The 12,489-nt window shown below is 46.1% G+C and overlaps 1 protein-coding gene and 1 long non-coding RNA gene across 7 annotated transcripts in view; both read left to right on the top strand.

The window, feature by feature from the left end:
- Positions 1-2,571, top strand: part of LOC125181970 (uncharacterized) — a 66,270-nt gene extending 63,699 nt beyond the window's left edge. For 4 of the 5 annotated variants that reach the window (XR_010834957.1, XR_010834956.1, XR_010834955.1 and 1 more), the window contains one exon: positions 1,114-2,571. This is a non-coding gene — a long non-coding RNA (uncharacterized lncRNA). The remainder of the gene's footprint in view (positions 1-1,113) is intronic. The other variant, XR_010834954.1, reaches the window with a different exon arrangement.
- A 413-nt stretch (positions 2,572-2,984) lies between these two features.
- The window catches only part of ADAMTS2 (ADAM metallopeptidase with thrombospondin type 1 motif 2), a 191,086-nt gene continuing 181,581 nt past the window's right edge, over positions 2,985-12,489 (top strand). The window contains exons 1-2 of one of the 2 annotated variants that reach the window (XM_048057168.2): positions 2,985-3,816; positions 4,555-4,916. In XM_048057168.2, coding sequence (XP_047913125.2) covers positions 3,000-3,816; positions 4,555-4,916 — 1,179 coding nt within the window. In that variant the 5' untranslated portion in view covers positions 2,985-2,999. Of the gene's footprint in view, positions 3,817-4,370; positions 4,459-4,554; positions 4,917-12,489 lie in introns of those variants that run through there. The other variant, XM_067005513.1, reaches the window with a different exon arrangement.

Genomic DNA, 12,489 nt, shown 5'->3' with positions numbered 1-12,489 from the left:
GTGCTGCTCCTGCCTTGGCAGAATCACCTCTGAGTGGCAAGAGGGTTCAAACAATATAAAGCCTGGAAATGTCAAGCGTGCAGGAAATGAACTGGCGTGCTATTTTAAATTTTCTTCTTTTTTATTAAGCTTTATGGTGTTACAGAGCCACAAAGTATGCATTCCAGTTAAGGGTGAAAGCGAAGACAGCAATCTGCATAAGAAACATAAAGCAGGCAATGTCGAGTCCTTTGCAGACGTTTGCTCACGTTCCCGGTGAGGAGGTCAGAAATGAGAACTGTCCTTTTGGGGGGCTCTGCCTGAGAGCTTGGATCATTTTGGATCACAAAGGCTGTTGGCAGGCTCCAGGTTACCTGCTCAGGTTGATCGCATGCCCTGTGGAGAAGGCAGAGCGCTGCAGTCCATCATCTCCCCCCAGAGCCCAGCTAACGTGAGCATTTTCCCTTGAAAACAGCAGGAGATCTTAGGAATCTCAGACACAAGGTTTCTAGTTGCAACGTGTAGTTAGTTATATGTTTTTTAAACACTTTCAGAGCAGTAGCTGGTGATGTATGCCTAGGATCTTTTCGTTTTACCAAGCAGAATTAAATGTTGAGAGAACATCTCCACAGGCAAGGTCTGACTGCAGTTTGTACGCGTGTACCCAGGCTGGAACAGGAACAGATTGCACAAACTTGGTGCGGACAAGATCCGTAAATCCAGGTGAATATTCAGGCAGGCAGTCTGTGCTGAACTCCGGACTGCTTCAGTTACAGAGCTGTTTGTGGCTCAGCTAGCTTGTTAAAGCTGCTGTGGGCATGTCAGCGTGAGCTGCTGGAAGCCCTTTCCATCAGACTAGGTATTCATTCAGGACACAGCGCATCGTTTTTTTCCTTTCTGCGTGCCTGTTTCCAGCAAAGGCAAACGTCTGTGTCATCGTAGTCACGTTTGGCAGCAGCACAGGCACACCCTCAGATCAAGCTATCAGAGCAGAGCCTCCCTATCTGGTCCTCCTCCCTTCATTCCAGTAAAATAACCATGATATGACTCCGTTCACACCAATTAATTGAGAGGTTTGTAAGTGTGAGTAATGCAGCAGTACGTTTCATGTTGAGTTTTTCTGGTTCGTCCTAGAAAAATGTGAAGCATCCTGCTGGAGACAGCCATGGCAAGGCCCTTCCCTGGAAACCCAGGCAGCAACCTCGGTTGTCTGCATGAAGAATACGAAGTGAGGAGTTTAGGAAATGGAGAACTGGTTCTGGGGAGGGTATTTCCTTGAACTTCTCTGCTATGGTGGTGTAAGAGCAGGGTGAGGACGTAAGAACTTCTCTTTTCTTGAATTTCACCCATTCAGGCTCTGCAGTGCCTGGCAGGCTTTGGACCACCTCTGGATCAAACTTGGATCCATAGTTTCTCTGGAAGGATAACGGGCCCGTTGCTGTGCCATGTGGCACATCCTCAGTTGGTCTAAGTTGGCGCTGCGAATCTCTCGCATAAAATCCTGGCTCTGTTGAAGTCAACAGCAAAGCTCTCACCAACATCATTCAGTGGGGACCAGGATTTATTCCAGTGAGTTCAGTGGAAGCACAATCTTTACCAACTGCAGATCTGGCTCTATTGTTTGACACTTGTTCTGTTTTATTTATTTATTTATTATTATTTTTTTTCCAAGAGAAAATTAAAAATTATAAAGAAGGTTGTGAAGGAGCTCCACCAGCCCATGGAGCCCATGGAGTTTTTGGTTCTGAGCCACGTGGGGTGAGATAGTAAGACACGCACGTAGTAAGACATGCACATAGAACTTGGTTTCTGTGTAGGAATAAACTTCTCCGCGGAGGCAGTTACTGATTCTTTTTTGTTTATATCATTACTCTGCAGTACAGCTGTTATCCATATTAAAGCATACTTTCTAACCTTCAGTTTTTTCAAGAACTAAAATCCATCTTAATTAGTAATAACTATTGGCCAGGTTGTGTTTTGTATTTCTATAATATACACTGTCTCCCTATTTTTTTTTCTGGATGCATCATATACAAATAAGAACTTTGATTTCAAATATAAGGCCGGCCCCTCTCCCTTTCAAGTTTATGAGCAGAAGTTATTTCAATTTGAGCAGGATGGGACGGATGGAACATAAAAAAGCCACATCATCAGCTTAAAATACAAGTCCAATAAAAATGAAGTTGGAACTTTACCAGCTGTGTACTGATGAAAGTATATGAGATTTTAAGTAAGAGAAGCTGCTCAATATGGACTCACAAACAAAACAAAAAATGAGCCAACAGAAAAACAAACCAAAAGGAAGAACTGGGAGAAGCCCAGCGCTGACGGCCAACCCAAGCAAAGGTCATTTAAAAAGGTAAAGGGATGTTTGAATGTAATGCAGAAATTGATCTACTCCATTATTCAGAATGATCTTTCCCTTTTTATCCTTAACCTAAAAACTGGGAAAATCAAACGAGAACATCAAACCACGCCAGCAGAAAGTCATGCACTGCCATAGTTGCTCAGACCTGGGGTCCATAAAACCCAGGCACTGGCATTAAGCAGCACTGTTATTTTTCTTCTGTACCCTTCATCTGTGGCCGTAAGATGGGGACGAAAGGTATTAATTGGAACTGTAGTCATATAGGAGCAAGAATAGTCAAGGATACCCAGGAAAATTCCTTGGCAGAGCACCAGCCTCCTGCAGGAGGGCACCGCGTGCCCGTTTTGAGGGGGCGCAGGGGGCACGGGAAGGGCTTTTGGGATTCTGCAAGGTTACGGAGTAAAAGGATGAAAACAGCAAATGATCCCGATAATGTTGCAGCTGAGTAAATATATACATTATCTGAAAGGAATAAGCGATATGGCATTTATCCTGGCCATATGGAAACAAATATAACTTTTTTTTTTTTTCCCCCCATAAAGGCCACTCTTTATTATTTAATTATTTTAAAAATCTCCTTCTATATTGTATTTATAGCATTCCTGAATGCTTCCAGGGTCTCTCTCTCCATCTTGCAGATACTTGATAGGAGATGGCTTTGCAGCATGGATTTTTAGGCTTGCCACCAGCCAGCCCAAGTCCTTTCCCCGTGCCGTGGCTACTCAGAGCAGCGCCTTCAGCCGGCGGCCGCCCCCGATCCGGCCCTGCCGGGGTCGCTGACACTTTTTTTTTTTTTTTTTTTGTTTTCCCATTTCCCTCCGGACTTTCGACGGCCCCCGGGGGCTGCGGCGGGAAGTGCCCCAACTTCTCCTCAGCCGGCCGGGGCGTGGGGACGCCGCCTCAGCCCTGCCCGCCGACCTCGGGGGCTGCCTCGGGGGCCGGCCCGGCTCGGAACGGGGCACAACCGGGGCAAAAGGGAGCGGAACGGGGCAAAACGGAGCGAAAACGGGCCAGAAGGGAGCGGGACGAGGCGGGCGGGGGCGGCGCGGGGCTGGGCGCGGGGCTGGGCGCGGGCAGTCCCCGCTCCCCTCGGGCCGAGCGCCGTGTGGCAGCGGCTGTGTCAATCAGGCCGCCTTCCCTCCCGCACGCCCCGCGCTCCCGGTATTATACCCCCGCCGCCTCCTGGTGTCTCTGCTTCGCTGCGAGCCGCGAGCGCGGCCGCCACCGCCGCTGCGGCTGGGCTGAACGGGAAGGCGGCGGCGGCGGCGGGGCGGGGCGCGGGGCAGCGCTGAGGGGAGCCGAGGCAGCGGGGGGCCGCCGCCGGCCCGGCCCGGCCGAGGGCAGCCCCGGTGCCGCTCCCCGCCTCGGGCCGGCCGCGATGGAGCCTCCCGCGGGGGTCGCCTGCGTCCTGCTCTGCTGCTGCGCTCTCTCCCTGCCCGCCGCTGCCCTGCGGTCGCCCGGGCACGCAGGTAGGGGTGTGTGTGTGTGTGTGTGCGCGAGGAACCCTCCCGCAACTTCGGCCGCCGGGACTTTTGACGGGGCTCCGGTCCCCGTGTGCGAACGGGGAAGGGGAAAAGGGGAAGGGAAAGGGAAAGGGGACGGGGCGGCCGCGCTGCCGGCGGGGAAGGGACGGGGAGCCCCGCTGCAGTGCCCCTGTCCCTCACACAAGGGGGGAGCCCGGCTCGGTGCCGGAGTTGTCCGGGCGGGATGCGGCACACGGCTGCTCGTCCTCCTCCTCCTCCTCATCTTCCTCCTCCTGCCCCGTCCCAAAGTCGCGGGGCTGCCTCCCCTGCTTGCCGCCCGGCCCCTTCACCAGCTCGGGGCTCCCGGTGCCCACCCGGTCCCCCCCGAGCAGCCCCGGCCCGGCTCGGCGCCCTCCCCTCGTCGCTGCCCGGCCGCGGAGCCCCGCTGGCCCCGAGGGGACACCGGCGGGGCACGGGGGGCCGGGACCCGTCCGCGTGGCCGGCGCTGCGGGTCCCTGAGGGGTGACGGGCTCCGGGGGCTGCCGGCGGCTGTGGGCACCGAAAGGCAAGTTTGAATGAACTCGGAGCGCTTCACGCCGCCGAGCGAAGCGCTCTGCCCGTGCGGAGCGCAGCGTCCGTCTGCCTTATGTAAGTGGCTGCTGGGCTAATGAATTATGGAGTAAAAAATCCCGCGGCGTCAGGATGCGTTTAGTTCTAGTGTCTCTCTCGTTTCTCCCCGTAAAGATCCGATCTTGAGGAATATAGAGGAGTACAGCCTCGTCATCCCCACCAGCACCGATTCCCAGGGCAGGTTCCTGTCCCACCTGGTGTCCGGACCGCCGAAAGCACGCTTCAGGAGAGCTGCGGAGGACTTGCGACGCGAAGCAGCGAACGAGCAAATATTTTACAATGTCACCGTTTTCGGAAGAGAGTTTCACTTCAGGTTGCGGCCGAACTCGAGGCTCGTTGCCCCTGGAGCAACAGTTGAGTGGCAGGAGGACTCTGACGAGACTCACATCGAACCTCTCTATGGGAATTGCCTCTATGTTGGGGATATCACTGATCTGCCAAACGCTTCGGTTGCTATCAGCAATTGCGACGGGTTGGTAAGTTACTTTTGTTATTACATCTTAAGATAATTACATTAATTTCCTACAGTATTTAAATATAAAATGTGTGGACTGCCATAAACTCGCACCTCATATGGTAACTGTGAATGCAAATTAACTAATGTTCCCTAGTGTGGGAATAGCTGCGCTGCACCAGGCTCTTCTTTACAGACAGCGGCACTAGAAGTTTGAGCACATGCTCTGCGGTAGCTACTCTGTGACAGAGCAGCTGAAGCCAAGATTTGTGTTGATTTGTGGTAAAGTTACTCGAGGTATCAGACACTCTGGAAACAGGATGAAATGTTGTGTTCTGGAAATCCTCTCCCGCTTCTCACTTCCAGTCTGCAAAGAGAAATTTTAGAAGACTTAATCCTGAATAATGGGCTGGGCTGCCCTGCAAACAGGTCGCATAGGTAAGATATGTTTTTGCCCTGGAAGAATTAAATTTATTCAGAGTCTTTCTTCATAGATCTTTCACTCAGTGAGTTTTATTGCCTAATCAAGTGATTGATGGAAAGTCTCTAAAGAGTTGGAGTTTACAAGTGAAACAGCTCCCTGTGATTCATTTTGCAAGGCTGGGAGTTTTAAAACTTGCTGCAGTTTTCTGTTCTGGAGTTCATGTTCAGCAGTCCAATGGTAACTGTTTGTGCCTGACATCCTAAACCATTGTACTATCATTGGAACGATGATTACTGCCTAGCAATTTGTTTAGTGAGAAAAGACTATATTTTTGATAATGAACAGCTCATCTAGCCAATATTTTCTTGCTGTACCCTTTAGAGTTTATAGTTTTGGGATTACTGAATGTTAATGCACTCAGTTCTCTGCATAAAAAGCCAGTATGAATCAGTTGTATTTTTATTTATTTAATCATAGGAAGTTGTTCACTTGCTGTGCCAAGAAGATAACATGTATGGGAATAGTACGTTGGCTATCTGAGAATGGAAGGGAATCAAATACTTTTGCCTTTACTCTTTCCTTTCTTGTGGTTTCTGCTAGCCATGTACATTCCTGTTTTGTGAAGCAGGTTTTAATGTTGTAACTATTTGATGTGGACAGCTGTCTGAGGACAAGAGGAACACCAGTGCTGTGCAAGAAGAGCAATTTAGAAAGCAGAATACAAGCCTACAGGCCTACCTTTGGTGGGGAAGCAAAAGTACTTTGGTCTTCCTATACCGTGGATCATTTTGTATAGAGCAAAATATACTTGCTCTGAGCATTGCAGAACCAGCTTGGAGCCAAAGCTCTTCTTCTTTGTGCTGAAAGGTGGAGGAGAGTCCTGTGACATCTTCCTTTCAGCGCGGCAGTTGACTCTGAGGACAGTAGGGAGGCTCGTTCCTTCATCTGCCCGCTGTTACCCAGAGTGTGGACTCCATGTGTGTGGAGAAGAGTTATGGTAAAATACAGCAAGAGTCAAAGCCGAAGTATGGGTAAAAGGTCCAAAAAGGTCCAAGAGGTCGAAAGTATGGGTAAAGGTCCGAGGCCTCATGTTGCATGGGTAAATGACAAAGTGTCTATAAAGTGCTGCTCTTGGCACAGTTGGAAGCAACTTCTCAAATGCAAAGGAAAGAAGCCAGGCCTCAACTCAATGGCACTCGTAAATGGCTAAAATCTAGAAAGCTACCAACAGAATTTTAGTTTTCAGCTTGCATCCACAACCCGTGTGCCTGATTCTTTCCAGCATTCTTGTTTTCGTTGTCCATTGGAAGAATCAGGAGAAGATATGGTCTAGTGGGGGAGTGTGGTACTGACAGCTGCCATATTCTAATCTGGAAGTCATGTTGGTTTTCACATGGTGCTACAACTTCTGCATTTGGAAATAGTTTACTGCTTTCCTCTAGTGAGAATCTCCATTGCAAATGTTGCAAGGCAGAGACCATGTTTGTTGTTGCCCAAGTCCTTGAAACCATACTGTAGGAAGCATTATCTCAATACATTTAAGCATCTGGCCTTAGTGATTTTCCTGAGATTGTGCACTAAATCTGTTGTGGAACAACAAATTGAACTCTGATCCCCTGGGTACTATGTTCCATCTCTGCCCATTCCATCCATGTTTCTGTCTTTCTTTTGGGGGAAGAGTTTAAAACAGATATCAATAGAATTACACAAACTCCAAGAAATGATTCTAGCAGTTCTCCAAAAGTCACCGGTCCATGGACAGAAATACTGAGAACTAACACGGTAAATTGAGTGCACTTAACTATCTCTGTTTACCTTTTTATTTCTTGTGTTTGCAAGGAGTGTTGGAGAGTCTCTGGAGCAATATCTATCTAACGAGGCATTCTTAAAGACCACTGGCCCATATGTTACTCTCGGGTTTATTGGTATTTCAGATGGGAATGAAGACATGGACAAGGCTATTCCCAACTGGTTTTGTATGTCCATTTTTTGCTTCACATCTAGTTTACCTCAGTGGAGATATTGGGAAGTCTCATGCGTTTTCCTTCAACTGCTTAATGATGTACGTGCCAACGTTCTTAACATATCCTGAGTATTTCCACCTCCCTTTGTAGGCTACTGTGGAGATAGGGATGGTGGAGCTTTGTGACAACTGAGATGTCAACAGACAGGGGTTAGAGTTTGTTAAAACTTGCTTCATCTAATGACTAGTATTTTCTTGAAGTGCCTGCTTGGAAAGGTGGTTTGACATCTGCCCATGCTTCTGATGGGTTTCCAGCTTTTGCATCCGGACATTAAGGTGGAAGTAATGTTTGAATTAAAGTTTCATACTTTGGTCTTTACATTGCAAACTTTTGCTGACTGAATCTAGTTCAAGTCAATGAATGCATCTACCGCCTTGCCAACTTCTGATGTTATTTCCTCAGAACATCCCCTTTGGTTTGCACTTAACTGCCAAATGTGTCTTATTTTCCAATTATTGTCTGAGAAGAGTCTGTCTGCTGGTATTGCCAGAATGAGAGGCTGTTGGAATGGATTTATATGAAAATAGTAGATCTGCAAACAGATTTTTGAACTGTACTATAAATGGTGAAGGTTTTTAATCCACAGTCATTCTAAAAAATTAAAAGGTACAGTGAATGCGTATGCAGCCTTATCTGCTGCCCTGACTGAGGAGATGCACAGTTGGATTGGGGCCTCTCAGTTTTCTCTAACAGAAATCAATGACAAAACTACTAATATTGACTTGAAAATCAAATCGGAGACAGATGAAGAGGACTTCTGAAGTATGCAATCTAGGTGTGTTTCCAGAGCTCATATGGGTCTTTACAAATCATTGGAAGGTTAAAGCTAATCAATAGGTTTTTTAACAGCTCTTTGAATTACTGGTGTGAGTTTTACCATATAAAGAAAAGTTTTGTGAAAGCTTTCACTCATAAGTCAAAAACGCTCCAAACAACTTGATATCACTTTGATTGGCATGATATAATTCAAACTAATTTTCCACTAAGTGGGCAAAACCAACATGGCCAGCTGCTGGCTGTAGCCTGATGTGGAAGATTTGGCATTTTGAGTACGTTCGTGGACGTTGGCCAGGTCCTTACTTGGGGATGCAGCTGGAGGTCGAGGGAGCTGGCTGTTCTCCTCGAGGGTTAGTTGTGAAGGGGAAGGGCTTGGAGGCTGTAAAAATGCCATAAGATAATAAAGAGTTAGGATTATGGCAGTCCTTCCAGATTTATTGCCTGGAAAAGGGCAAGTTTGTCAACATTTGTGAAATAGAGCTATACGCATCACATCTCATGCACTCTGTTTTGGGGTGCCAAGCCTTAGTCACCTTAATGTTAAGACTGACATAAGTATTTCTTAGGGGATGAAATAGGCAGGGTTTGCCCTACAACATTTCAGTCTCTACTGGATGCTGTAATAACTCTCACAAGCCGTTCGAGAGAAGCCTGTTGGCTGGCTGCTTGCCCAGATGCTATTTCTTCTAGAAATGCTTGGGAAGCCAGCGTACTTGTCAGACTCTTGCCCAATACTAATTGTAGCTGTAGTACTGAGCTGACCTGGGTGGGTTCAGGGTGATACATTCACACCAGTCATGAATCTTCAGGAATTGGCTGGTTTAGGCTCTTGTTAAGTGCTTATTGTCAAGTGTTAAGTGGCAATTGTCCCAAGACTTTGTTATGTACTAGCTGTATTATTAGTACTTTCTTTAGTGTTTTAAAATAATGGAATATTTTTATTTTCTGCAGCCTTTATTTTACAGGGGGGTATTCATATGATCTAATTTCAGACACGTAAGTAAATTGTAAATGTAGGAGGCCAGGTTCCAGAGTCAGTCCATGGTGTTTCCTGAGAGCCATTCGGACTCCCTGCATGAAAAGCCCGCCTCTCTCCTTCCTGGGATAATTCTCTCTGTCCTTCCTGCCGTGTTCGCTGCGCTCCTGAAGATGTTTAAACACATTGTGAGATCTGTCCTTGTCTAGTATAATCCTGCTTAACTTTGAGCATGTGCTTGAGGTCTTTGAAGTCAGTGAGCTTTAAGGTTATGTTCTTAAACACCTTCCAGGTAGAGATGTCTTCCTGAAACTGGCCACAGAGCTGAAGTTGAACCTATCTTAGTTTAGTGAGATCCTGTGACTTACTTGGGTATGAGGGTGAAGGTTCTGCTCACAATGAATACACCAGGAGAAGACAAACATGCTTATATAACTGTTATTTTTCCATTTAGACATCCATCTCCTGCTTTCATATGGATTTACAATTCAGTTTTGTTTCTGTTTTATCTGTTTTTTGAATTTCATTGGTTTGTGATGGAGAAAAAAAGCAGAACTCAAGGTAGCACAATATTGTCTTCAAAGTCTGCTCAAGTCCAGTGCTTGATGGTTAAAACAGATGCCTGCTACAAATATTTCCAGTAAATTTTTTTTTTTGGTATTGTGAGTTCCTAGCCTTTGTATTTTGACTATGCTGTATCCATTTTTAGTGGATTAAAATTTGGCATATAGAATCTCTTCACTTGGGAGTGTTTTCGCTTTAAATTAAAACAAAATCAAACCGAAGTTGCCACTTACTTTTTGCGCAATGACAAAAAACACTGCGGGCTTTTTGCTTTGTAGACAAGTGGAACTGTAGCACAGTGGCAGGAGAACTGCAAGTAATTCCTGTGACACACTGTACAACAAAACTTAAAAGCAATTCTCTTTAAGAAACAGCAGCCCTTGCTCTGCAGGTGATTAGAGTGGGATGTCTATTTACACACATGGTCTTTCAAATTCAGTTGGGTTCTCGACTTGTTTAAGCCAAGCACATGTGTAAATTCCAGCAGAATCAGAGTCTGAGTGCACATCACCATTCACACACGTTATATAAAAGACCCATATCACCTGGCAGAAAGCGATGGAGCTGTTTTGATGTCTAACACTCAAGCACAGCCATGTATTTTCACAGGACAGAGACTTTACTTCCTAATCTATTCTCTGGGTTTCTACTGTTCATGTCCTTGGCCAACACTAGCCTAGTTAGACAGCCTCTTCTGCTTTGTAATTGCAGAGACTTTTCCTTTTGAGTTATAGCCTGAAATACAGAGAATGTAAACACTATGATTCAGCCTCTAACTGGAGTAAATTATCCTCATTTTGCTCTCCTTAAAAGAGAATCATCAGTAAGTACTGTTTTTTTTTCTTTGCCTCTTCTGAGCATGGATTATCTCACCTACATTTTAGCTGAGAGCAAAGTGACTTCTGACATCATACAGGTGGGCACCATCTGGACAGAAAATCCTCAGGCAACCAAAGCTGGTATCTTTGTGGTATGGTGTAGGCATATGGATAAAAGACAGGCATTTCCTCCTGTCTTACCTGACCTTGTCTTGTGTTGTCCTCGTTGTGGTGGTATCTCAACTGTGCTGTTCTTTTTGATGACACAAGAACTAGTTTTCCAACCAGAATATTAAACCACGTACGTCCAAGAAAATGTGCCTAATGGCTCCTTCTACTTTCCATCTTGAAAGACCCAAATATAGTAACTAATTTTGATAAGGTCATAATTACTTTCTGGGGTAAGCAGTTTCCAGAAGTCTGTCCCTCTTCAGCTTCCAAAGACGTGTCCTTTGAAGGATGCTGTTAGCTTATTTAGCTACTTGCCCAGTGCTTCTGCGGTGTGAAAAGGTGTTCCAGAATCTAGTAGTGCAAATTCCTGCAAATGGTGAGACATTCCCATGTTTTAAGTTAATTATACGTATACCTTTTGCTATAGAAAGCTGGAAAATAGTTGTTTGGATCAGCCAGAATTCCTGCTGTTGCGGGGAGCAGGACCTCTTCTCCACAGATCACGCTAGTATTTTATTTGACCCATTTCTGAACCCTTTTTATTACTGGTGCCGGTTGCTTTGTAAGCAGGTCATGCCATTACTTAATTGCACAGTCAGCTAGGACACTTCTCGTACTGGGCCTGATTAAAACAGAGAATCAGGGAGCAGGTCTTCAGTCTCTTGGAGGGGGTTGCATGAAATTGCATTCTGGTTTTATTTCCTGCTCTGATGTGCACACCCTCTTTTTCAGATCACCTTCTCCTTTTATTACTTCCATTCTTCCAAAGTTTCAGCAAGTTCTTTAACACATTACATCTGCTTTCCTTAGCCCCTTTATCTGTGTGTGTTTTAAATTCATCTTTGTTTGCAGAGTCTTGACACAGCAGGTTCCCGGTTTTAATAGTCTGCGAAATGAAAGGCCTACATCTCACACGCTATTTTCAGCACCATTCCATTAAACTGTAACATTGAAAAGAAGAGTATCCTCTTCAAGCGCTGAAGAGCATGTTGCTTCCTCATAGCTAAATCACAGTCTCCACTATAGATCTTCTGAGTTATTCCCAGGTCTCGAAATGTCTGGTACTTGCCTCAAACCTGGAGTTTCTGTATCACAAATGTGAATCTCAGCATTGATTTAAAAAAAAAAGTTCTTTAAGAAACTTTCCTGTTTAAGTGTTTCAAGTAAGAGTTTTCCTCAAGGAAAAGACAGAAACATAAATTGTGTCTCTTGAAGACTCACAGCCCAGCAGGCCAGTGAAAATCAGCCCCGGTACATTGTTTTGAAGGTGCCATTTCCCAGTGCAGACGGGTCTCTCGACACATCATTGGTGCTGAGAGGGTGATGCTGCTCCCCTGGCTGTGCCGTGATGTGCTGCTGGTCCTGCCCTGCTCCGGCACTGGGCCGCTCTTACTCTGCGGTAAGCCAGGAGGTGGTTGGCAAAACCAGTGAATTGGAGCCTCCCAGTTCAGCTGCCTGACCTGGTTCCGTGTGGAAAGAGACAGACGATTGTACAGGCGAAGGGATGAAAGCAGGAACATCCTCAGCTGAGCGCGAGAAGAAAAGTGAGATGGCTCCTTAGGTAAGAGGTGGACTCAAGCTGCATTGTTAAACCACAGCCTTATTCTCAGGATTTGAAAACAAGTCTGTTCAAGGGAGCGTGACTTGTGTCTTTGAGCATCAGAAGTTGGAGCTGCAGTTTTAGACGAACTTACTGTTCTGCTTTGTGTCTTTCCCCTTTGTAGCTGTGCTTGGTTTTTCTCTACTTTACTATAAAATTCCACTCCGTTGGAGCTTTATCAGCACTTCCTTCACATCTATATTCTGTCTTACTCCCTTTGTATTGGTTTATGTCAAATTTA

The sequence above is a fragment of the Anser cygnoides genome, chromosome 14 (genome assembly GCF_040182565.1).
Source record: "Anser cygnoides isolate HZ-2024a breed goose chromosome 14, Taihu_goose_T2T_genome, whole genome shotgun sequence".
NCBI classification, from domain to species: Eukaryota; Metazoa; Chordata; class Aves; order Anseriformes; family Anatidae; genus Anser; species Anser cygnoides.
This window is presented reverse-complemented; position numbering and strand designations above follow the sequence as displayed.